We start from the raw sequence: 27,716 nt of genomic DNA on the forward strand, positions 1-27,716 counted from the left end.
TGTAGTGTTTAAAATTCATAAATCCGTCGTCTAATAACTCGGTATAATGAAGATTTTTAAGGAACTACCGTCTGACATATTGTTTTGTCCAATCCTGTGCAAGATCATGACACTGATGCAGCCATCCATAGCAAGATGAGGAAAATCGCCTCTCGTTCCAAAAGAACGAAGCTCGATGCCATAGAGCATGCATCTGGAGAAAGTTTCCTGAGCAAAGTAACATACTAATATATGGCCTTCTTCAATGTTTCGACGTCATATTTCACCTAATTTGCGTTAATTATTCATATTTACAAGGGGCAAGGACAGTTTCGTGTGTGGTTCATTCGGATTTCAATGGGAAAAAAAACTACCAGACGTTCTGGGTTTTTAACTATAATTGACACACTGTTTTTCCCTATAATAGCTCTAAAACTTCCTTGTTATTTCGGATTTCAAACATTTCGGTTGAGCATCACTGAAGAGACATTATTTGTCGAAATGCGCATCTGGTGCATCAAAATTGGTACCGTATAAGTTTTACATGTGTGCATATGTAAGTCTATCCACAACTGGCTGGGCCAGTTATAATGAAAGTATGACCTCTTTATCCGGGTTCAACGCCAATACTTAGCTTGGTATCTGTCCATGTCTATGAATAACGGTCCTAATAATATCTGCAACTAGAATACCTCGTTTCGTGTTATCTCGTTCCAAAATTGTTGGCTGTGACAGCATATTTTTATCTAATTCATAGAAATAATTCAATTCGCATTTCAAAATGCGATTTAATGACATTATAATAAAACTAAACTTTATGTACGTGATGCATACAACTATCAAACTTTTTTCATATCATTCAACATTATGAACATACGATTAAGAAACTTTTTTTACATTCCAATTTTTCTTATTGAGCAATGTTAAACATTTTTGGCTAAAAAAATAATGGGTTCAATTTTGTGTACAAAAAATAAAAATTACGTTGATCAACAGAAAGGTGCACAAAGAATGTGATTATTATTAATTCTATACAATGGATGGTTAAAAGTCTAATTGAATATTGATTAATCAGATATTATGGAAAGTAATATCACCATTATGCATCTAAAAGGCCATGAAACCATTTAATATATCGATTTAGCAATGGGAAATTAAAAATGACATTCTATTCACTACCTATTTTCCAACTTGTCTTGCTATACACGGGGTACACTTGCTCTTTCTGCCAATCCACTCTACTACCAATGACACGGGGGTAATTTTTCTTTAAAAATAGATTTGAAGCTGATGTGCCTTTTGCAACTTCATTATTATATCGATACCTTTATTTAAACAAAGGTAAAACTAAATAAACGAAGAAATCATAACAAGGAGGTAATGGCAATAATATAAATAAGACTTACCCCACAAATCATGATTCATGGGATAATTATCAAAACGGGAAACATTAAATCCCCTCATTCAAACAATTTATAATAGCTCATGGAATATATATACTCAATATCGCAATCGAATTGTGTGATATAGGGTATATCTACTTGTTTGAAGAAAAGAATTGCACAATTTACGTAGTCTTGCTTATAAAAAATTGGAAGTGGGAGAAATCTGCGACTACAGGAAACAGACGGATCATGTTTATAGGCTACTATATCGGAAATGTATTGTCATATACTTAAAGGTTATAGAATTTGTATGAAAAATATGACAACCGAGTTTTTGGCGCGTAAACGTCCACGACAAAAACGGAGGTCTTCATATTTTCCAATATAAAGTATATAACCTTTTTATTATATACTTTAAATTTGATTTAGAAACTAACAACAATTTATAATTTTATTTTTAACAATTTCTTTATTGGTTTAACGGCGTAGTAATTCTTCTGTGTATTGATTGTGAGGTAATGTCTGCGGGTCGGAATGTTTCCGGGCATATACCGTGTGATATATGCCCGCAAACTTTTAAAGAAAAAAGAGAAGAAATGGAATTGAAAGGATATAATACTGAGTTGTACGTCATAATGTCTTAGAAATAGGGTTTGTAGTTGGTTCAACATATATATCATCCGGTTTGGGTATGGTATAGTGGGATATCCATAAGTCATAAACTTAGTCAGGATAAAGTACAAGTGCATAACAAACTACATTGCAAATCAAGGGATGGGTTTCATTGTATGTCTAAAAAGTCCCTGCTGTAGTGAAAATCTGCATTAAATAGTTAGCGTTCGAAATATGATATATTTTAGTGACATGTGTTTGTACAAAGACAGTTTGCAAATCAAAGTAGAAATTTTTCAATAGGAAAAAAAGTGGTCTACCTTAAGAAGCAAAACAAGAAATAACCACTTATTCATTTGTTGCTCATTTGGAGATTAAAACATGGAAGACCAAGTGTTTGCATTAATTTACTGAACGCTATGTTGCATGTAATTTGCTGACAGAGTATTGATCCCTGCAATCTGATAACATATTCGTTACAAAATATGGCACGATACCATCTCAAATATTACTTATTTCTATGGAGTATTGAAATGATAAACAATTGCATGTTTATATTCTTAAAGTTGAATGTTTTCCGGTCTAGTTAACACTGGTATTTTGTCCTCTCCTATCCATTATGTTTAAAGGGTTTACCTACTTAATTTACTTCCTTGTTCGGAATGGCCGTTCCGTATTGGTTCTGCTTTATTTTGTCACTGGGATTTATATATTGCTACGGTATGTACACAGTGTTCTGTTGGTATTTTCCTTGTGTTTATACACCCGTCATTAGACATGGCGTATCATGTTATGGCGCTGTTTGTGCGTCTGTCTGGTTGTTGGCTGTTTCATTTTCTCACTGTGATTTATATATTGCTACGGTATGTACTGTCTTGATTATATTTATCGTTCAAAGCATCCATCAAAATTTGTCCATGTAGCCGTTGGTTGTCTATGATCTACTAATACGTACTTGTTGTGAGGTATGAAGTATTTTCCAGTTGTAAAGTATGGGAAATCCTATGACTCAGTTTTTATAATTGATGAGAAATGATAATACAGATGATCCACGGCGTGTCCTTTTGGAATTTTTTTCCGCAACGTACAATGTGTCCGATTCTTGTTTTCAATTGATAAAGTATTGAAAACAAAATTAACAATAGGGTACAAACTTAGGAAGTCGCTGAACAAGTTGTTTTGAAATCCATCTCATCCGAGACGTTTTATACGTAAAAACGTTTCTGCAAAAATTAATAAATTGGGACCTTTTGCCATGTTTAGCAAGTAGAGCAGGTATTGGCTTATTTATTTCATAAAATCAAAATATAGAAGTACAATGTTGGCTTGAAGATCAATAGTAAAAAAGGAAAATATGTACAAAACCTGCTGATGATTTGATGACATAATCGATGAATATTGGGATATACATAGAAAATTGATATGGTGAATAACACTCATTTGAAAGAGTTGAAAACTTGCGAAAAGAAACATTTTCCTTTTATAGCGTTCACAAAACGACAGACATTGTAAAAATGTGTACATGTCAGAAAGGATTAGATAAGGGTATTTAAATACATAATAAGATAAGAATTAGTTGAGGTTTTAATTTAAAAACTGGTAATACTGGCGATTGTCAGTCTAGTTGTTGAAAGCTAGTTTCATTTTCAAATCATCACCTAATGTCATTTCTAACAGAGACTTTATCAACGTACGCCTAAAGGTTCTTTTACATACACTGTGATTTGCTAATTCAAATATTAATTTCAAAAGACTAGTTTCCTACATATAAATGTTTGCAATTTTCGAATTAAATCACTTTATGACAACTTCATTTTTTTAACTATCAAATTAATTTCCCTTTTAATCATCAGTGTTTAATTGCATGGGCGTTTGGGCCATGAGTTCAGACCTCTCCCGAAATGAAAAACAGAACATAAACAAAAATAAATTATAATTAAATGTAGCTATGATAACAACCTCTTTTTTAAAATTAAGGTTACCCCTACCACTGTGTATAATTGCAAGCAAGATACAGTATGAGTCCACACATCCATGTCATAGATATGAAAAGTTTAGACAGAATTTAACATGTTTTGTATATATTTTATGCAGTAGGTACTGTATTTTTGAACCCCAGTAGATGCACACCCAAACTCCACAAAAAAAAAATCAAAGGTTGATTCCCGAGGTTTATTGTTGGGTTTCATTTACCATTGCTGAACATATGTACTTCATAATTTAATTCAGTTCTTTCTGTTAGAATGCTCAGCAAAACAATAATTCACGAGAACACAAACGACAAAGTACGCATGCTATACTAATGTTCGAGGAAATGCGGATAATTCAACACTACATCAGGTTCTGAGGAATCAATACATAATTGTTTCCATAGCATGACATGAACAAATTTTGCAATATCCATACAGTCAGAAATGTTATCAACACAATAAATATAGAATGTGCCTCGGTCAATACCTTATGATTTAAATTACCTATTTTACTGTCTAACCATTTGCACATTTTATATCAATTTATGTTTAAGAAAAATTTTCAGAAATTAATTCCTGAAAAATCATTCATATTTAAAGTACCCTCATATTTGTTTGGTTAGATGAAAGTCATTAATTATATTTGAAAAATCTTTTTTATTTTTAATTTTTAACAGATCTTAAAGACACTGTGTACATGTATATTGGAAATCTGGTAATGACTTGGGAAAACAATCGGAAAGTTCTTCTATCCTGTGTTGTGAATATGATACGAAATCATTCCATCACAACAGTACCGTGAATTTAGATACCCTTACCTATTAATTCAAATGTGTGATAAATTTGTAATGCATTTCTCACAAGTGATATAAATAAATATGAACAAGTAAACATAGTTTGATGTATAGTTTTTTTCAAAGTTATCAGCAAGTACAATGCCCTTGATTCCAAATGCATGATTATACGGACGCGTACATGATTGTAATGGTAAAAGAACACGGCTTTATTTTCCCCGGCATATATATATGCCTTAATAATTCTTTCGAACCAAAAAAAAAAAAAGGATGATCCTTTCGTAAAATATGGTATCACAATTTCCGGGTATTTATTTTTCGTGATAGCGAGATAATTGCCTTACAATTACGTTGGTACGCGGTTGAGTTAAGGCTTTCCCCATAAAATGTTTAATACCAGTGCCTTACATAAATATACTTTACCGCACTGGCACATTGCACGACGTCACAATGAAAAATACGTCATGACGAAGGTCATGACGTACATATCTGCTATCCTTTTGTGGTTGGAAATGTCAAAATATTGTTTCGTTATTTACCACCGCTGTCAAACAGTAAACTGCAATGGCGTAAACGTTTCTGTCAAATGGGTTATATTAATTCTCTTTGATATTGAAAAAGTTTCAATTCCTTCTTTATATAGCATACATGCTAGACTAATATCCATATTATATTGTGATCTTGATATCGCCCCTAATCTACACGTATAGTTACTTTCACAATGGACTCATTTGCATAAACAGGATTTTCGTACATAAAAAATTCATCATTGGCACGACACCCCGAGGTTTTTAAGTGAAAGATGTTTGATTTATGTGTCATATGAACTTCAGTGCCAAAGGAAAGTTAGGGAAGCAAGATCTGGCTTCAACAGAAAATATGTTTTCCAGGCTAGAATCAACTTCGTATGTGCAAAAATCGCGGCATCTTGCATATTCAATGCAAAACTTAGACATGTTACAACTCACAATAAACTTGCTCTCAGCACTTTTCAAATTAAGAAATTAATATGCTTTGAAGTTATAATAATTTCAACTTGCAATGATATCTGGATATCGTGCCAATTCAACGATTTATACATACACGATACGTTTTTATCTTGATATTTGATCACGTGAGACAGAGTTATTGTAGAGACTGTCGGTCTGGTGAAAAATGTATAAGAGGTCAATATGCACTTAATGATATATACATATTGTTTTTGTAAAAAAAAAGGGTTGTGTTTACAGAATTTGTCACAAATTGATCTATTTATTAACGCCTTTTTCCTGACATATTTCTATGGTCTTACTTAACACAACTGCGTATGGAGGCATTTGGTTTACTTAACAAAGAAACATGTGCTTTACATATAGATTATGTAATGGTTATCATCTTTTCTTCAGAAAATCTGAGCAGAAGATCGACAACAACTCTATCACAGAGCTCGACCCATATATATATATATGAGGGAGACAGAAGCGTACATAAAACCCAATATTATAGGGTTATTGAACTTATATTGGTGAATATTGGCACGAGTTGGCTGTGAAAATGCACGAGCTTGCGAGTGCATTTCCACAGCCAACGAGTGCCAATATTCACCAATATAAGTTCAATAACCCTTTTATTATATAGCTAAAGTATTTAATTGTTAAATTATATCCCTTTTCACTCAAAATACACCAAAATAGACGAGAATTCATCAATATTGGCATCTAAGGTGAAAGTATGCAATATCAACATGCATTTCTTAACTGTTCAATATTAAACCCGTCATTGATGCATGAAACAAACTGATTTTGTGAATAGGGACATCATTATTTATGACATGTAGATAACAATAAAACAAATATAATTGGAAAATTTTAATTAACAAGTTTAACATTTGATATGCAACACAAACAGAGAAATTATTTATAATGAAACATCAAGTGTTATATCACAGTGTCACAAATGTGGCAGAGATCACAGTTTATGACAATAAATCATAACACATAGAGAGATCACAGTTGTAAACTGGTCTCACTTTTGAAATCCTTGTGCCATGTTGACCTTGATATTGAATGTGCAGTTGTGAAGAACAGTCCCACTACCAAACAAATTCGAAAGTGTCCCTGTTCCGAGACTAGAACTGTGAGTGGATTGAGGGCATTGAGCATCATTCTCTGTAACTGTGGTAGGAACTGTATCCAACGAATATTTTCCCTGGGCATGTGCTCCGAGAGCATATGGCTTAGCTTCATCCTTTCCTGTCAGAATATCAGACATCATAATTTGTTCGTCGTCTGACAAGCCATCGTCATACGACTCCAATGTGTGTGTACTTTTGTGGCCCGTAATATGTTTGATTTTATCTCGTGCAACTCCGGCTTTCCTAAGTGTTTTAACACAAGTTTTCCGCACACTATGGTTTGTCTTGTGTTCTATGCCACATTCCTTAGCAGCCATTGACATAAGTTTTCCTAAGTAATTTTCCCCCATTGGTTTAGGATAAAACCAAATGTCAGCACCAGGAGGTATTCGGGATTCAGGAATGCATGTCAAGTAGAATGGACTGTTGGGCGAATTTACCTGCATCGGACGTCGCTTTCTGAATGGTTTGTAGAGTTCAACTGGATCTCGATCTGTTTCAGTTGCATATAGTCTTGGTTTGACTTTCCTCATGTTTTCATTACCAGTACCATCCCTTGTTTTCGTCAAACGTTCATTAAATTCAAGGTACTCTCTACTAGTGACTGGGTCACTTCTAAGTTCAACATCACCAAAGCAAAGTTGTCTATGTTCGTGTCGACCTCGTAGTCCAAAGCATTTGATAAAAAAGAACCATAGTGAAAACTGAAGAACTCGAGGTGATTTTTCTCCCAGCTGCCCCTTCTCCCACATCATGTTTTCTTCCTTTCCTGTCACAGCTCGTGAAGCATTTGGCTTTTGTCCTTTTCCCTCTTTCTTTAGAGATACTTTCTTGGCGTTCAAAGTGCGGTTAGACAACGAAACAATCCGATCCCTCATACTATAATCCCGGTCATGGTCACGGAGATATCTATCTAAACTACACTTAATGGACTGTAAGGATCCTGGCTCGTATTCCCTACCGTCCTTCTTTCGTGCATCGATGTAAAAATTTGATAATAAAACGTCCAATTCTTTTGGTGGAATGTTTTCAATCAATCTGAATTCCCCTTGTCCGAATAGGTACTCCGTGAAAATTTTAATATCCCTTTTGGTCGATTTTACGGTGTTTTCTTTTTTCTGGTCATCTATAAACATGTGGATTCTGTCCACAGATGCAGACGACTCAGTTAACGGCAAATCACTATGAAATAAGTCGGCAAGATCTTGAGGCATGATGTCAAATACCGCCTCTGTCAAATTCGGTCCGCCGTCTGCCATTTTGGCTTGGGTTTGTTTACGTCGTTACGGTAACGTCAATATTGAACGCTCATATTCGGAATGTTTCGGGCGCATACGAATTACGCAATGCAAAGTTAGCGTTCAATAAATTCTTAGGATATTGAACGCTAACATTCTCTAGGTTTTACGCAGATTTTATAATATACTATTTATTAGCTATATAATAAATCTTAATATTAGAGATAACCGATATAAAAGTCTCAAATTTGGGGAATTGAGTAAATACATTTATTGGTAATGTCTTTCATAAGTATATGCGTGAAATAATCAGAGATATCTGAGTTTGAGATTCGGCCAGGAATGTGCATTGAAATGTGCATGTATAAAATTCTTGTCAAGAGAGACAGAATAATGATAATAAATGGTGCTTTTGCACAAACTTGAAAACGATAAAATGATATTTCGGGGGTTTAGGGTTAGGGGGTTATGGTTGGGAGTTCAAATATAATTGACATTGCCTCATTTCTGTACATGTTCCAGCTCTCGTTTTTCATTACTAGTACATGTACAGAGAATGTATACAGGTTCATAACTTCTCTCCTCCCAACTTTTTAACCAAACAATAGTTCTGTTTTGTAGTAATAGAAATGATTTATTCTATTATTTGATATTGGTGAGTGATTTGCAATTTTCCTTTAATTTTTATAGTTGATAATCCAGACATTTGTGTTTTATGCATTAAATTTCTGATATCAAAACAAAGTATACTTTCACTCTTCCGCACTCGTTCCAGTTTTATGTTTTATGCCAGAAATTAAATTAATCCTTCATTATTGCTTGACAGACGGGGAACGAACAGGCGGAGAAGAAACCTATAGTCTATTTCGGTTTTACAAACCAGTACGGACTATTAATGAAACATTGTACTGCGAAATTATGAATGACCCACAATGAGACAACCGATATCAGCGTTAATCTATCTACAGACTCTATTGATAACAGTTTTTTGACGTATACTATTTAAGTATTCGGTATATGATAATACACGTCCGATATATTGGGCTAAAACATGATCCGCCTGTTCCCTCTCTCCCTTTCGAGTTTTATGAGAAAAACTATTTTCGTCGAGTCCTTAAAACAATCATTGTTACGCATATAAAATTCTTTTAGTTTTCCTCCAAGGATATTCTGGAAAGGAACATTAAGCAATATGCACTCAAAGCCGATTATATAAAAACAGTACCTTGCTTCCATTGCCTATGATGTCTATATATATAGCCCTTGATACAAATAACCAACTTCCCTACCTGGTAGATATTTATACATATACTTATTAAAACTTGGGGAATCCTTGTTCCGAAGAGTTTTCCATACAAAAGAAGTCTCTGTGACGCAATCAAGTGGTTTTTAAATAGTCAACTTGGAGAAATTATACATCGACATAATTGTTTACATGAACACGCGTGTGTGTGATGCTACCAAAGATAAATAGGGGTTAGTTTCCTTTTTAGCCGTTGTTTGTGAAGAAGGATTGCTATTCTTACAGAGTGGGGAATTGTTACCATGGTAATCATCATATGCCAGCTATTACTGTGTGTAATATACAGCACAGCGTATGGTAAGTTTCTCTCTCCCTCCCCTTTTCTCTCTTTCATTAATATGTAATAGGATACATGATACTCCATTTCTTTGTAAATGTTAAAATAACGCACAGGGTAATCAATCTCATAATTATTATGAAAAATACAAAAGTAAGAGGGGGCTAAAACGGACTCCTAGACATACCAATGGTGGGATCAGAAGCGTGGGAAGAGTAAGCATATCCCATATCATTCAAATTCATTGTCATTGACGGATTGTAAACTTTTTTTATTCCAGTTCCACGTCCGGCCTATCACTTAATACCTGTATATATGTATGCATGTATATATCTTTATAAATGACACGCATTTAATGAATAGTTCAAAATATCACCAATTTCCAAAGTATCTGTCGCAATTTCGAGGGTTCCTAAAATATGGATTTTCTCAATCTAAGGAAAGGGATTTCGGATGTAATGACCTTATATCGTGATGTTACAGCAAATGAAGACCGATCGTGATTACAAAATGAAAATGTTATACTTTTTCCACAACTGCTGGGTTTATGTGTACTTACCGCATAAAAGACGTCTCAATAGTAGTGAACAATTCTCGATATATACGTTAAACAAGAGTCAATCAATTAATCATACCACATAAGAAATAAAATCGTAAATCTATGCCAAAATCAGGGACGGATCTAGGAATTGTGGTTACGGGGGAGGGAGGAGGGCTCTTTATGAGGCAGTGGGTTCAGGAGAAGCCCTGGTGGGGGTCCAAGGTGCGAGGCCCTTGGAAGCTCCTGAATTTTGCAGATTTTATGGAGCTTGAAATAGTTCTCTTAATAAGTAATTCGTAATATTTTTTATCATTTTAATAAGGTGAAATTGATAAAATGATCCAAATCTTAGTTGTTTTTTGGGTTTTTTTTTAAATCAAGTTCTCCCAATAACGTAATTCAAGTAATCAAAGGATTTTTTTGCATTTATCTCTCCGGGAGAAAGTAGTGTTTATTTTATCGGTTAGTACATTTTTCGAAACAAGATACCGCAATTTACCTTGCGAAGGGGGGGGGGGGGGGGGGGCTCCTGATGTGCCATCACTAAATCCGTCAATGAAGATTATGTTCTTCTCAAACGTTAGCGAATTTGCTTACCTGTATTGACGCATGTGAAATTCAAGTTAGATACATGGTGTAATTTGAACATCATAGTTATTTGGCATTAGTCCGTCTTTGGCTTTTGTTTTCTACGTGTGGAAAATGTAGATAACCAGAAACATAAAATATCAACAACAAAAGTCTACAATAACATCCTACAAATTTGATTTACATGTGTTCAGTTAAATGTGTTAATGTTTTTATTGATGCAGAAAGTCTTGAATATATGCAAAACGGACGTCAACAATTGAAAATAACTCAAATGTACTGGAAAACTGGTGTATGTACTTGAGCTATCTGCATTAGTTAAAGTATTTTATACATATATCATAATTACGTGTCAAATAAACACTACCGGGAAGTTTGAAAACTGACAGAAAGTTGGTCTGTATTGCTTATGAGATTGATAACTTTTATTTTCTCCTTTGCATTACCCATCACTTGAAATAATCCTTAAGCTTGGTATGATGATTTTTAAGATGACTATAAATGATGGTTCAGTTGATATTATATAATTACATACAACATTCACCAACGTCCATTTTTAAGTCAATGTCGAATATTGAAATACAGTTACACGTATATTAAAGAGAACCAATTTCGTAACTCTGAAATTTGGAGGAAAACTAAAAGAATTGTACATGCGTAACATTGATTGTTTTAAGGACTCGACGAAAATAGTTTGTCTACTTAGAGACGGCGACTCAATACTACGGCTGTTAAGATGTGATGAGAAGATCAGTGATTCGGGTCATTCATAATTTCGCAGTACAATGTTTCATTGATAGTCCGTACGGTTTGTAAAACCGAAGTAGACTATATGTTTCTTCTCCGTCTGTTCGTTCCCCCGTCTGTCAAGCAATAATGAAGAATTAATTCATTTTTATGGCATATTATCCACAGGTTAGTGCATTAATTCAGGACCTTTGAAACAAATCAAAATTATCAAATTCCCCATTTGAACATTACACAGAATGGAACAGTAACTGTCACTGTGAACCACAATACTGTTTCCATCAAACAGCAATATCAAATTAAATTTAAAGAAAACAATGTAAACTATTTCACTATAATTGTATGATTGCAATGTAAATCATAGAAAATACATGACGTCAAAATCAATGACGTCGTAACAGTGTATGACAGAAAATATCATGTGACTGTCTCGCACGGGTAAAGTCGGTCTCGCACTGGTGTTTATGTGAGAAATGTATTGTTTATGCGATACCTTCCGAATGTTTGTTCTTTTTCGATCCTTAATAAACGTATTCAATGGCTTGTCTAGTCCTAAGTATCATAGTAAACTGAATAGTGTTTTTATAATCGGATTGAAATTTGCGCACAAGTGAGAGATATTGCAAACTCAGTACAAGTGATCATATTTTGATCTGACGTTAACATGAGATGATAAAAGCAGTATCAAACTTAAGTCCATTACATTTGACTTTGGTGTTCCGAATGACAATGAAAAGACTGAACGATGTACGAACGGTGAGCGCACGCTAAATGCTTTGTGAACGGTGAACGAATGGTGAGCGAACCCTGAACGCAAAACTGTGAACGGAGAGCGCATGGTGAACGCACTGTGAGCGAACGGTGAACGAACGGTGATCGAACAGAAAAATGGTACAGTATAACGTTTCAGGGACTGTAAATCTGAATGTGCTAAAACACGGGGTTATGAACAATCCCGAGTAAATATACTGATGATACTATACGTGTATATGATATAAATATCGGATGTTGCTAAAACGTGGAATCGAATGTGGAACGGAACAGAAGAGGAACGGAATTTAAGAATTAGACTGATTAATGTAGAAAATATGGCACATGGAATTCAAAATTCTGAGAATTTGTTTACAAACGATAAAACAAATTAATATAAACATTCTGCATCATACATTGATTAGGCTAAGTAAACGTTTGTATAAGAATTTAAAAAGTGTTTCATAAGAATTTTGAAAGTTTGGCATTGACAGATGTGTTAGCGAGTAGCGACACCTATGGGTAGAGAATGAAACGAACACACGGGATTTATATGCACCCACCCGGCAAAAATTCCATTAACACACATGCACATGTATTTACACATAATACCATACATGTATTTACATACCACAGGGAGTGTCGTATGTATAAAACTACAATAATTCATGATCTTACTAAGTTGACAAGTTAAACATTTTGTGTTTGATTTATCATTTCCACTTAGTATGAAGGACTTCTGGTAGTTTATTATTAAACCAAATACTTGTATCTTAACATTCAGATTGATAATGATATACCCTATAATTCTATTCAAGAATACATTCTTTGTTAGCCTTTTAGCCATTTCATATATTATGAAATAAGTGTGTTAATTCCTCACTATGGATCACAAGTTTCACTTTAGTTTTCATTGGTTCTGTTTCAAGCCTTTTCCCCGCTGTATCTCCTGTATCTCCTCGGGTTAAACACTAATCCGAACTTTCACATAGATTCATTCCAAATGAGGAAAACCTTTTGTACACACTGGACTCGTTCGCATTTAATTTGTATGTGATACATAAATGTATATTATACCGGGTGTAGGACTTAATTCAAATTGAATTATCTTATAAATATCGAATTCGAATAAAAGCAAGGTCGATTTAGAAAGGCAATGTTTGGGGTTAAAATTGTTGAAAAAATTGTTTTATGTTTTACAATGTTTTATTTTTTCGGGGGCTTTTATTAATGGGATATAAAATTTAAAATGGTTTAGATTATAAATCAAGTGTTTTTCATTCTTCAGTATGGTTATCGATTGTTTTGTGAAACAACATATTGTCACTATCGGGGGGGGGGGGGGGGGGGCAAAACCGGGAAAACGATGGGATCCACAGCCTCTCGCGTCATATTTTTCCTTGTTAAGTTGGTGGTTTTCTGGTGCATCAAAATTGGTACCGTATACGTTTTACACTATGGAGTAGTATGAAATATTGTAAACGGTGGATTCTGGATATTAATTTCAGTTATCTCTGTAATTTCTGCTTTCCCTTTTCGTATTAAGCCTTTTGATTTTACAAAATGCAGACCTCCTCATCACATCACTGCATACAATATTTTCTGTTTTCGGTTCCGGGTTTTAGCAGCACTACCTAATTTCAGTCATACAACGCTTCAACGCATGGAAGGGGTGCTCCTTTATTGACAACATTAATTTTCCATTTTTTTACATGCAATATTAGTTATTTTCACATGTATGAAGGAAACCTAGGCATTGTGAATTTTATTAGAGTTGATTAAAACATTTTTGTTACGCAATCTTCTGTCTTTTATATAGAAGAAAGTTCACTTGTAGTGAAAATGTTAGCTGTAGGTGTCCAATAAGTTGACAATTGCTCTCCATTATGTTTAAGAATGGACATATACTGTCCGTTCTTAAAAATAATGGACAGTAATTGTCAACTTATTGGACAGTGCCAGGTAAACCCAGTAACTTATTAGACGTCTACAGGTAGACTGAAAATAGGATAAAGACAATACATTTGTCAAAGAGATACAAATTTAATTTTAAATTTCCTACAAGTAAGAATCAAAAGAAATATCGGAAAAATTACTGAAACACTTAAAAACGATATTTCCCTTTAGTAGAATTATCTGCTTCAGCTCGTAAGATTCAGTTTTTGAATCCCATTGGACAGGCCTTTCTATATCGCAAGACATATTTCCATACTGTATTTGAATTTTGCTGGATTCAGAGGCACCTTCCAAAATTTCTTCACAATGCTTTTTATGTTTTCTTTATTAGCATATCCTAATTTTGATTTATTATTTTCGCTTCCATGAATGATTTCATTTTACGAGATAGGCGTATTGGGTTCTTTTCGCTGGCGTTAATTATTTCCTCGTCCTAATATTCGAAAACGCAATGCTTTTCAGATCAAAATTTGACTCCATAACTTTCTCATCCTCCACACCCAGAATGTAACACTCATTAAGACAATATTTCAGTACTTTTACTAAAATCCTTAAATTTATAATGTGCAATGAAAATGATCTCCCCATCAGAGGAAGACATGTTGATATGCATCAGTACTATATAAAGACTGAATATAAAACTTGCAGTAGAAGACTACTTGCATGTACCAGACACTGCCCAATAAGTGAACAAAAGAAACATAATTCTACGCAAGACTGGTTATATTGTCAGACTATTCAAAATAGCTTTATTCATCAGTATCATTGTCAATGAGTTTACCTGAGTCTGTTCATTCTTCTCACAAACGGAGTGTGAACTATTTTTTTTATTTGTCCAATCTATTTTTTTTATTTCAATGACGTATTTTAAGGCTCATATTGTAAATATCCTATTGATACAATTGTAAAAAAAAATAGTGCAACGTGCAAAATTGTAATATTTTCTTTTTTCAGCAATGTAAATATGAGTAAAATATAGACGATTTGATAAAATGATTAACTTTTAAATACAAAGCGGTGAATTTTTTACAAAAGTATTTTCACATTTACAATATTGAAATCTGCATTGACGAAATCTTAAACCAAAATTCCATGTATACGCTGATGTAGTTAATTTAGACAACATTTTTTTCGCAGTTCGTCAATGTCCAAATTTATTGTGTTAATGCAGAAGCTAGTATAACCAACGTTCTCTCAAAACAGGCATTGTTCTATTTTTATTGGTTGTCTTCATAATCTACCAAAACCTGTATTGTTTCATTTTATAGTCGGACAATGCCTGCATTGAGCGACTCCATAGTCAGGTAATGCCTGCACTGGGCAAATCCATAGTCGGTCAATGCCTGTATTATGCGACTGCATAGTCGGTCAATGCCTGCAAAGAGCGACTCCATAGTCAGTCAATGCCTGCATTGGACAATTCAAAAGCCTGTATAGGGTGACTCCATAGTCGGCCAATGCCTGCATTGGACAACTCCATACTCAGCCAATGCCTGCATTGGGCGACTCCATAGTAGGCAAATGCCTGCATTGATCGACTCCATAATCTGCAAATGCTTGCATAGGTCGACTCCACAGTCAACATATGTCTGAATGGCGCGACTTCATAGTCGGCCAATGCCTGCATTGGGCAATTCAATAGTCAGCAAATGCCTACATTGAGTGACTCCATAGTCGTCCAATGCCTTTATTGGTTGACTTTATAATCAGCCAATGCCTTTATTGTGCCAGTTCAAAATCGATCTATGTCTGTATTTGACATCAGAGTTGGTAAGTTGTAGTAATGATGATCATCTCAAAAGTAAATCAACCAAACCCTCCCATCCCCCCCCCCCCCAATCCCAAAATGGAAAATTCATTCCAAAATATAATACACAAGCTGAAGACTGCAATGTGATGGGGAGTTGATGTTTATTTATTCCATTTGATCAGCGATGCGTCTTCCTTCTTTTAGGGTTGATGTACCCACCAGTGTATACCTGAAATCAAAGTGACGTATTTTGATTAATAAAAGTCATGCTATTCACTTTGGAACATTTGTATTGTACAAACTTAATGACACAGGTTCTAGATTGACCTCGCGACAATCTTGTGTTATAGATTCCATGTAAACATTTAAGAAGGTTATTATAATATAATTGTGAGTATAATTTTAATCAAATAATCATTGAAAATATATTTATTTATGTGCAGGCGTTAATAATTAATAATTTACACTTAATAGTAAGACAATTGAAGTTATTTCCATAAAGATAAAAATTGCAATGCTTATTCCATTTAAATATATACATGACAAGTAAGAGGTGCATGGGCCACAGCGCTCCCCTGAGTCACCTTGGCTCATATCTAAAGATTTTCTTGAGAAGATTTGGAATTGTTTGCCTGAGAAACTATATATTGTTATTATTTTTAGGCATATTTTCCTTTTTTCTTACTCATACCAAAGATTTTCTTTTGCTCCTATCATCCATTTCCTGAAGGGTGTTCGGAATTGGGTGTACTGCTTGTAATGCAGCTGCAGATGCTTGGCTTTCTATCCTCGCCAAACTCTTCAAGGGAAAACTTATCTAAGTAAAGACTTATGCTTTAATATACTTCAATATAATAAAATGAACATCTAAACAGTGTAATAATCAATGCTTATGCAATAGGTCATATCCAATGGATAAAAGAGTAAACATGTGATGAGAAAGATTATCTCATAATCAATGAATCAAAATAATGTAGAACTTAGATGACATTGAAATTCATATATACAGGCAGAGTCTTTCACTAAATGAGTCTATTGTTTAAGCATGTGTAATGTATACCTGTGTCACCTGAGGAATACATATGTATGTTAAAAAAGGGCCCACAGGTCTTATCGGTCACCTGAGTGAAAAAATATCACTACTCCCAAGGGCTATGCTAATAACACTAAAGAAGATGCATTTTAAGTGTTTTACACATAAACTCTATATGGTAAATTTGGCTCGCCCTAGGGTCAGAACCGCTACCCCGAGGATCATGAAATTTACAACTTTTGGAAGAGGACTTCCTGCTCTGCATCACAATGCATTTAGTTTTTCTTAAAGGTGTGCAGTTGTAGAGAAGATTTTTGAAAATCAATGGTAATAAATTTGAATCATACAAGCCATGGGAAACATGTATAAGAAAGCAGATTTGAATTTAGAGTGCATGTTCGTGATAAACGTAAATACATGTACGTAATAAATCTGCTTTCTTATACATGTTTCCCATGGCTTGTATGATTCAAATTGATTTCCATTGATTGGGATTAATTTAAATGACCATGGTTATCGACCAGATGGTTTATCATCCATTTCTTGAAATTCCATACTTTCTTGACAAATTTCCCTTCCTTTATAAAGCTCAAGTGTTGAAATGAATCAAGCAAATATGTAGATAGAACGAAACTCTATAGGAAATATCTTGCTTTATAACTTTTAATCCTATTCCAAGAGTTAAGATGATGAATCACTTTTAATCATATCATGCATTGATTATAGGATTAAACATTCTTTTTGAAGAATTTATCGATGTGTAAACTCCGGACATTTTACTCACAAACTGAATAAAAGTTACAACGTCCTAACAAAAATACATTTCACAGTGTTCAATAGGTATATATATCATATTACCTTCTACAGTCATTATATGAGCCTTTAACAGACTGGAAAAAATTGAAAACATGGCATCTATGTCTTCATGGGTGTGTCCAACTGGACGCATGTGTAGATAACACTACAAGGTAAACGAATTTGTTCATTATGAAGTTTTAAAAGACATCTCATTAAAAAGCATATAATTGTGTATCCTTCCAAAACACAGAATCTCTACCTCTTCAAAATGTTCAAGGTGTACCAATATTCCCAAGAAGCCAAGGATTGTCTTATTTTTATTGTCTGAAGCACTATCAGTTTGTAGGTGTAATTCCCTTCCTAGCCTTTAAGTCTGAAAAAATATACATGATCAGTACAGATTCGAGTAAAATTTCTACTAAAATGTATATGTGACAACCTAAATACATGTACATCATTGAATAACTCTCTTGGTAATTCTGAATAAAAGTTTTACACTTAATGTGTAATTGGTTCCATTATTTGAAATTGAAGAAATTTCTTAATCTTCAGTCTTCTTATCAAGTAAAATATTTAGTAAGACTGTCAGATTGAGGTTGGAATCATGGGGATACTGCAGTAGATCAAATAGTCATATCCAATTTTCCGGGCTGCTGTTTCATCTCGATAGGAGATATAGCATTTACAAGATCATGTAATCATATGAACTTAATTTCTGTTACATTTTATATATTGCTCTCTCTCTCTCTCTCTCTCTCTCTCTCTCTCTCTCTCTCTCTCTCTCTCTGTGTGTGTGTGTGTGTGTGTGTGTTTCCATACATATATGCTTGCTGTTAACAACCTGAATCTCGGTGGACAAGTACACCCAGCAAATGAGTCCTGATTTGTTGAAGATTTGCAATTTGTTTTGAATTTCTGGATTTTGAATAGAGAATTGGGATGTTGGATTTTCTGGTCCATTCCATCCATAATGATAGTTAGGCATTTGCTGAGATGCATTCTAGATATTTCCCTCCTTTGATAGAAAGCTTCGTTTTTGCTTCCTGCAATGTATTTATGACACGCATAGTCATGATCATACTAAGATCTTGAAAGAAACTCAGGCTTGCAAATCTGTAGAAATTGTTAATTTTAGATGATAATTACCTCACATAATCCCAGTGCTGTTTCTTTCTGTCAAGGATCAGGTTCTTCCCATCTCTGTCATACCTCCCACATTTTTCATATGCAAAGTGTAGAGTGGTACATATATGACACTTTGAAAAGGATTTTCCTGTTAACAGAGGATTAATTGATGAAAGGGGTCGAATTTTACACTTTGAAAAAGGATTTTCCTGTCAACAGAGAATTAATTGATGAAAGGGGTCAAATTTTACGTATAAAATAATATCTCATTTTACAATACAGACATATTTGAGGCATAAGTTTTGATGAGTTTTAACCAGCCTGTCCACAAAATGAATTCATCTTAGTTCTACTCAAGTAAGTTGGGATATGAAAGTAATACTCACTTTAACAACAGTCACGTTTCGGAAGGATCTCTTCCATATCTGCAGAAAAGATGACCTTGATAAGGACTGTGAGTCAAGGTCAGCAGCCATCATTTTCCACACTTTAGTTTTTTCATTCCAGCAGGAAGAGTTATCTTCTCCTGGTGAGGCATGTGTTCACCAATGCCACTGTTCTGAAACCACTCAATGCTCTCTGCAAACAAAATAATCAAACACACATAGAAGGATTTAAGTTCGAGAGACCATACAACATTTTCAGATAACATGTGATTATCATTTGAAAATTATACTCAATGTTGTTATAAATTGTAAATCAATAACTAATTCAACAGATTATCATATAGCAATCAACATCAATTATTGTGATAATATATATTAAGATTCATTTACAACCAGTAATGGTATATGTTGAACCTTTCACAGATGTATGCATACCACTATTTTTAATTGAAGGCCTCACTGATCCAGTATTTGCATGTATATTTTCTCTGGTGCCATTCCTACTTTCACCAAGGTATTTGTTGTATTTATAAGTAGAAACATTATGAACCTCCCTATGAAAGAATACATTTATCAATATAGATTGGACACATGATCACACATTCCTCTATTGTACATGAAAACTAAATCACTGCGCATGCATTTGATGTCTTAAAATTCTTTTTACTCTAGGCAAACGCAAGTAGGACAGATTTTAATCTGATATAAATGAATCTGTAAACTATAAACCTAATTTATATATCTTACTAATGATATATTAAACGTCATGTCCATATGCCATACATGGTCCCACCACACCTCTGTATGAAGCTTGAAATCAATATTTTGAATGCTGTCTTTGAAAGTGAGCATAACCTTAAGGTGTGACAGATGGAAGACGGACATGACAAATACTATGTGTTCCGGTCATTACATGACGAGGTGTTAAACGAATGTGCGATAATGTAACAGTACTTCCAACACTTCATGCAGACTTCCTTTCCACAAATGAGATGGTAAACTGTGTCCTGCGTTGCATGCTCAAAGAAATAGTCTAGTAACCACTGAGTATGATCTTTCTGATTCTTTGGTTCATTTCTCCTAACCTCCATATAGTTTTCACTACAAAATTACGTTTCATGAACAGAAGAAATCTCAAAATTAGATATATATTGAGAAGTTGAAGTTCAGACAATTATAAGAAAGAGTTGGACATGTACCTTGAAAGTTTAAATGTGCAATATTTGGGACATATTGTTCTACAGAGTGTAGATGAGTGATGGCTTGTCAGCCTGATGCCTTAAAATTAAGATGAAATGAATTTAATTGATTTTAAATAAATGATTTTGAAACTGCAATGAGAGCTAGCTGTTCTGACTGGTTTATAACGGAGAGGATTTCACACATTGTACTTCAATATAATTCATTAATACTCCTTATAACAACTTTTCATTACAGATGTTTACATGTACATGTAAATAGATCGTCGAATGACATCAACAGTTTCCTCATCAGTCTCGATATCTGAGTATGGCTCTATTTCATCTGTTTATACAACACATGAAGTTATCACACCCATTTCAACATATTTACATGATTCTACTACATCTGGTTTGATATTGTAACACTATAAGCCAGATTATGTGCTATAAAATAAATCTACAATGATCTACTGCACTGTAGATTAAATGATAAAAAGTTGGCGTTTGTAAAAAAATGTATGTATAGCATAATTGATTTTTTAAAATAATAAATGATACAAGAACAATATATTTATGTATAGAAATGTATAACTCGGTTTTTTGTCCTTACCCATTAGGACATCCAATATGGTCCCGGGCCGAAAACTCTGTCTTGTGGGCTGTACCAATAACTGCAGCTCCCTAATTCTACTTATATTTTTTTATGTTAATCGTCAATAACAATTAAAATCATGAATGATCCAATGCCTGCATTAGCTATTGAGAAACTGGTTCAAAGCATGCATTAGCTCATGACAGAAATTATTCCAGTGCCTACATTGGCCATTGAAAAAGTAACCAATTGCCTTCATTGGCCTTTGAGTGGTCCAAGTCGACATTGACTCTCTCAAGATTCGACCAATGCTAGAGCCACACAATGATGATATCTGCTCTACAGATAGTCATGGAATTTCTGCATTGGCTTTAAAATGATAATAGTCATGTACATTGTAATCATTTGCGAGAAATATCCATGCAAAGTTTCATTTCGTAATATTGGTTGTTGCATTGTTAACTAATTAAATTCCCTCATGTTTATTCATATTATGTGTTAATAATGATTGTATCCAAATACGCAATGACAAAGATACCCATTTCAGGCGCATTTATTATTCCCGTAAAAACAAATTGCCAAATGGAGAAAATTTGCAACAAATATAATCGATGGTATGTTGATGTTTCCACACCACCTTTCGCTGGTCCTTTTTATGAATGGATAGTTTAAACCATATCCTTTGAATCTCGTTACCAATATGATTATCAACAAGTTTTAAAATAAATCAACTCAAATTCAGTGAATTTGATACTAAAGCGGCCATTTCTTTTCAAATCACCTCAAACATTGATCTTATATTAGAAAAAAATAGTTTGGACAAAAAAAAAATAGTTCAGAGTCCGTTCACAGAATGGACAGTTTGAGGCTTATATCCTTTACATAGACCATGGGCTAGTAAAGGTAATGGGAGACCCCCTAGGGATTTTTGGAAACAAGTATTTTTTGAAAGTACATAGTCCCTTCATTATAAATCAGGTTGTTTGACATTTTCACGTGGGGGCGCGTACGAGTTTTGGGACAAAAATTATGAAATTGTAAAAATAATAGCTGAAAACTGGAAAAACTCTTTAAATTCGATATATATGCCATTGACACTTGCAAACAAGTATTTTGTGAATGTATTTAACCCTTTCATTTCATATCAAGTTTTTTGACATAAATATGTGGGAGCATTTACGAAGTTTTGGGGCTAAAAATGACTTTTTTTTTAAAAATCGCCGAAAAATGAAAAACTTCTACAGATCCTATATAGATAATGTGGTCATTTGATAACATTATTTTCGGAAAGTTTGGAAGCCTTTCACTATAAATCAGATTGCTTGCATGGATATCTTTTCCAGTTTGGGGGCATAAACCTATAATTTTAAAAAAAAAATAATAATAATAATCGCCGAAAACTGGAAAAACTCTTCAGATCTGATTTCGATGTCATTGACATTTGTAAACACGTATTATTTTAATTTACGTAAGCCTTTGATTGACAAGATGTTTCAAATATAGATATGGGACATTTACTAATGCTGGGTCTAAAATATGATTTTTTTTCTTTAAGAATCACCGAAAAATGGAAAACTTCTTCAGATCATATATAGATACCGCAGTCCTTTGAAAAACAATTATTTTCTGAAAGTATTGTAAATCAGATTGTTTAACATCAATGCATGAAAACTTCTTCAAGTTTTGGAGCAAAAACATAAACTATGTCATTAAAGTATTGTTAAACAGGATGTGTTTGTGAAACACAAATGCCCCCGATAATGCCAATTCTGAAGATGGTCAAGGTCACAAGGACAAATATATTGAAACCAGTAGAAAAATCTTGTCACAAGAAATGCTCATGTGCAATATGAAAGCTCTAATGTTTACCATTTCGAAGTTATGGCCAATGTCATTTTTTTAAAAGTAGGTCAAAAGTCAAGGTAAAAAGGTTTAGTACCAACGGAAAGGTCTTGTAACAAGGAATACTCATATGAAATATCAACAAACTCTACCTCTCACTGTTCAACAGTTATTAACAAGGTTAAAGTTTTTTAAGAAGTAGGTCAAACTCCAAGGTCAAGGTCACAGAGTCAAAAATATTGGTACCCATGGGAAGGTCTTGTCATGAGGAATATTCATATAAAATATCAAAACTTTAGCTTTTACTGTTCAAAAGTTATTAGCAAGGTTAAAGTTTCAGACAGAATGACAAAATTACAGAATGACAGACAGGATAAAAACAATATGCCCCCCGATCTTCGACATCGGTGGCATAAAAATGATAAACTTTGAGAATCTTACGAACACAATATGGCAAACATGTATTTTACTTTAAAGAAAGTTACCCCTTACAATTATATCAAGTTCTTTGGCATTAAGCCAAAGTGTATCTATGAATTACTGAAATATTTTTATTTGTCAAACTACCTTCATTTACCTTCATTTTATACACACTTTCCAAAATTCATAGTGTAGAAAAATCCCTAGAGGGGAGGGGGGTAATGTGTTGTCTAAAATTATTTGTTGCCGCGATTGCTCTAACAACAATATCTTCACGGTCCTATGTAATGTTAATAATGACATTTCGCGAATATACTACCTGGAAGTCTTAAATTGAATTACGCAAGTGCACTAATTTCCAGATTAAGGAAAGATAAATCATCTTTTCCGTCAGGCCTATAGTTTTACATCACCTGAGATGAAAGCTCAAATGCGTTTTTCCTATCATCTGTTCTTTATCGTCTTTTTCTTTGTAACCATTTTCTTACATTTCCATTTTTTTCTCCAGAACCAGCATAATCGGACATACCTTCACACGTCCATCCTAAGCAGTGATATTTATTTCCTTCAACAATTTATATATAATGTTTTTCGTATTAATGATGTTTTAACTCTGGGAATGAAGTTGATACTAGAATGTATTGTGTTTTAACATCACGGTCTAAAGCACCTTCACGTTACCTGGAAAGCGTGCAATTCTGTAAAATGGAAAATCCTAAATGCCACAAATCTAAATTATCAGAAAGCCGAGGTCTATGCTCGGTTATAATCTCCTGGAAGGAGGACCGATATGTTTCTTATTCCGTAAACCTTACTTTCTGTGATGTGCACAGCTGGAATAATTTAGAAAATCACTCAATTGTAGGGCCCATGATAGGGGCAAATTGATAATTTATTCAAAGAAAACATTATAAAATATATGAATCGTTTCCTTTACTCTACAAAGAATTAAGTATACATATAACAATAGTCTCTGTAATCAAAATGTGCATGTTAGATATTGCTGAACACAAAGCTAGCTTACGATTGAATGCGTGTACTGTTCGATCACAAACCCTGTATGCTGTGTACGTATTTCAGACATTTCTACATACATATATGTTGTAGACAAACAGAAGAGAAAATGAAAGAAAACTATAAGTACATGTATGTAAATAATAAAATGAATCTGATTTGGGTAATTGATGGCGGTAAATTATACAACATGTTTACTGTACAGGAATTAGCCACTGTCTTCATTGTTTATAAGCTTTCTATCCCTGAATACAAAAAACTAGACAAATATACACGTGCTTATATTTTGGGGAGAAATTTGTTCCAAATAGTTTTCCATACAAAACAAGTAAACAAGTCTCTGTGACGCAATCAAGTGTTTGAGGGTTTGTAAATATTCAACAAGTAAAGGATTATACATTAACGACAAAACTATGGAGTTTAAACACGCGTGCAGTGGGGTTTCGGATGGTATTACCACATATCGTGATGTTGTAGCAAATATATCCCGAGGTTACAAAAAGTTAAAATTTCATCTTTTATCCCTTTGTCGGATCTATTTTAACACATGCATGTATCACATAAGCATTTTTCTGTAACTGTACCGAAATAAATTGTTTTCAAACGTTAGTGAATCTACATAGATACATTTACAATTTACATAAGTCGATTTCAAGTTAGATATAATCAGTAAATTGATCACCGGGGTTTCTTCATATTGTTCTGACTTTATTTGTTCTATGTGTGGAAAATGTAGATAAACAGAGGCATCCTTCCGTGTTTGAGGACATTGAAAAGAACAGGAAAAACCAACCCACCCAAAAAAAAAACAACAAAAAAAAAAAAACACCATATTTTAGAAAACGAGTTACAGTTGATATCCTGTTGATTCAGGAAATGTTGACCATATACAAAGACGAAGACACAAAATGAAAACAAAAATTCAAAATGCCCCCCCCCCCCCCAAAAAAAAAACCGCTAGTGAATTTTACTTCCTTAATCTGTATTTGTTAAAGTATTATATACATATATATCATAGTCACGTAGCAATTCAACAAAACTAGGAAGTTTGAAAACTGACAGAAATATGTATTGATATTGTTTATGAGATTTACGAGACTAGTTTTACTTGTGCATTACATATCACCTAAAATAATTCTTAGCATGAGGAGTTAAATATGTCTCTATATCATGATATTGTTGACGTTGTATAATTGACATTCACGAGCTTCATTCGATATTGAATTCAATGTCAAACATTGAAATATAATTATATTAAAGAGAGCTAATTTCTTTATTCTAAAAGAAGTTGTGTGAACATGCCGAACAATAAACATATTGATGATTAGGCACCGATCACGCATCGGGAGTTTAAGATCCGCATTGATGTTACCCGGAACAATCCGTCGCCAAAATCACTGTGCCAATAATGTCCCAATAATCAATATGAAACCTACCAAACACCAACTAACCCAAAGATAGGTCACATTGGCAAACAAGACCGTTATAACATCCATACGATTTGCGAAATGCTAACTTTAAACGGCACCACTGTAACATCATGTTTTTGTTGTCAGTAGTCTGTCTCGATTTAAAAACTGATCACACACAGAAGCCCCCGCACATCAAATTTGTCGAGAGATATAAACACCTTATGCAGGTGGTAATGGAATACAGCTACGTAAACACGGGAAGCCGACGGCGGAGAAGCCGAAATCATCCCGTTTGTTATAAAGCTGAGTCAGCAGTTAGCCGTTAATATTTATTTTCAATGTAATATCTAAGTACATTTCAGATGTGAAGGACTCTGGTGTCTTTTAGTTCGAGTTCACATGTATAGATCAAGACATATGAATGAAAATATTTACTGTTAATAAATAATGAGTCTTCGATGAAAGGTGAACATAATTAACATTGGTCAATTTCATAACGCCTATAAGCCGTCAACCCTATATCGTATCAGGTAAATGGGGTTATCCGTCGTCAGAATCAGTGTGCTAGGAATGAATCCTTAATAACACACCAGAAGAACTTACTAACAAAGGCTATAAAAGAGTTAAGAGCTTTTGTCATCACAAAAATCCACAGTGTACTTATAACAGGAATGTGTGTGTAATACATATATGCCTCAATGGAACAAAAATAGACATGCATAGTTTAAGCGATAGTAGTGCGAAACCAATTCAAGATATTGAGCAGACAATATCTTCATAGTGGATTGACCATGTGATCTAAAATCAATAAGGGTCGTCTACTCTTTATGATGTACCAGTGTAACAAGTTTGGTATCAATCAAGATTGATTGATTGAATGTTTTCTAACGTCCCTCTCAAGAATATTTCACTCAAAATTATGGAGACGTCACCACTGCCGGTGAAGGGCTGCAAAATTTAGGACTGTGATCGGCGCTTATGAGCAGGGTTCAAGCCCAGTATTCCGACGGTCCGATAGTCCGACGGGCCGGTAGTCCGACGGTCCGATAGTCTGACAGTTCAATATTCCGACGGTCCGTTATTCCGACATGTTGACCATCACCAAAAATGTTAATTAATAGAGTTATAATTTATTCATGTCAGGCATTATTTTAAGGAAATTACCAGAAACCGCCAAAATCGACACGGCCTGAATATAAATCAGACAATCAATTCCTGACCAAAATCATTCAAATGTGAACTTACAGCGGCGTAGAAAGGCCATATCTAAATATATTATTTGTTCAGACGAATTAGCTATTTGTTCGGACGAAATAGAAAATCGTTCGGACAAATTGGCAATTTGTTAGGACGAATTAGCTATTTGTTCGGACAAATTAGCAATTTGTTAGGACGAATTAGCTATTTGTTCAAACATATTAGTAATTCGTTCGGACAAATTAGTAATTCGTTCGGACGAATTATGGATTTGTTCGGACGAAATAGACATTCGTTCGGACAAATTAACAATTCGCTCGGACGAATTAGCTATTTGTTTGGACAAATTAGTAATTTTTTCGGACAAATTTGTAATTCGTTCGGACGAATTATGGATTTGTCGGACGAAATAGACATTCATTCGGACAAATTAGCAATTTGTTCGGACGAATTAGCTATTTGTTCAGACAAATTAGTAATTCGTTCGGACGAATTAGCTATTGGTTTGGACAAATTAGTAATTTGTTCGGACGAATTAGCAATTTGTTCGAACGAATTTGTTATTAGCTATAAGGCAACGCCAATGCCGTAGTCAAACATTGTAAAGTGTTAGAAGAAGAGCACAAAACTTAGATTGGGACACATGCTAAAATTGGATTAATTTCCAAAATTTTCCATATAAACGTCATGAAGATGGCGACAGTTACCTACAT

At 34.0% G+C, this 27,716-nt stretch overlaps 1 protein-coding gene across 3 annotated transcripts in view; it reads left to right on the forward strand.

Moving 5' to 3' along the window:
* The first annotated feature begins 2,624 nt into the window (after nucleotides 1-2,624).
* Nucleotides 2,625-27,716, forward strand: part of LOC130046583 (multiple epidermal growth factor-like domains protein 10) — a 48,456-nt gene continuing 23,364 nt past the window's right edge. The window contains exon 1 of one of the 3 annotated variants that reach the window (XM_056146293.1): nucleotides 2,625-2,696. In XM_056146293.1, coding sequence (XP_056002268.1) covers nucleotides 2,639-2,696 — 58 coding nt within the window. In that variant the 5' untranslated portion in view covers nucleotides 2,625-2,638. Of the gene's footprint in view, nucleotides 2,697-9,601; nucleotides 9,692-27,716 lie in introns of those variants that run through there. The other 2 variants (XM_056146295.1, XM_056146294.1) reach the window with 2 other exon arrangements.

Source organism: Ostrea edulis, chromosome 8 (assembly GCF_947568905.1).
Source record: "Ostrea edulis chromosome 8, xbOstEdul1.1, whole genome shotgun sequence".
NCBI classification, from domain to species: Eukaryota; Metazoa; Mollusca; class Bivalvia; order Ostreida; family Ostreidae; genus Ostrea; species Ostrea edulis.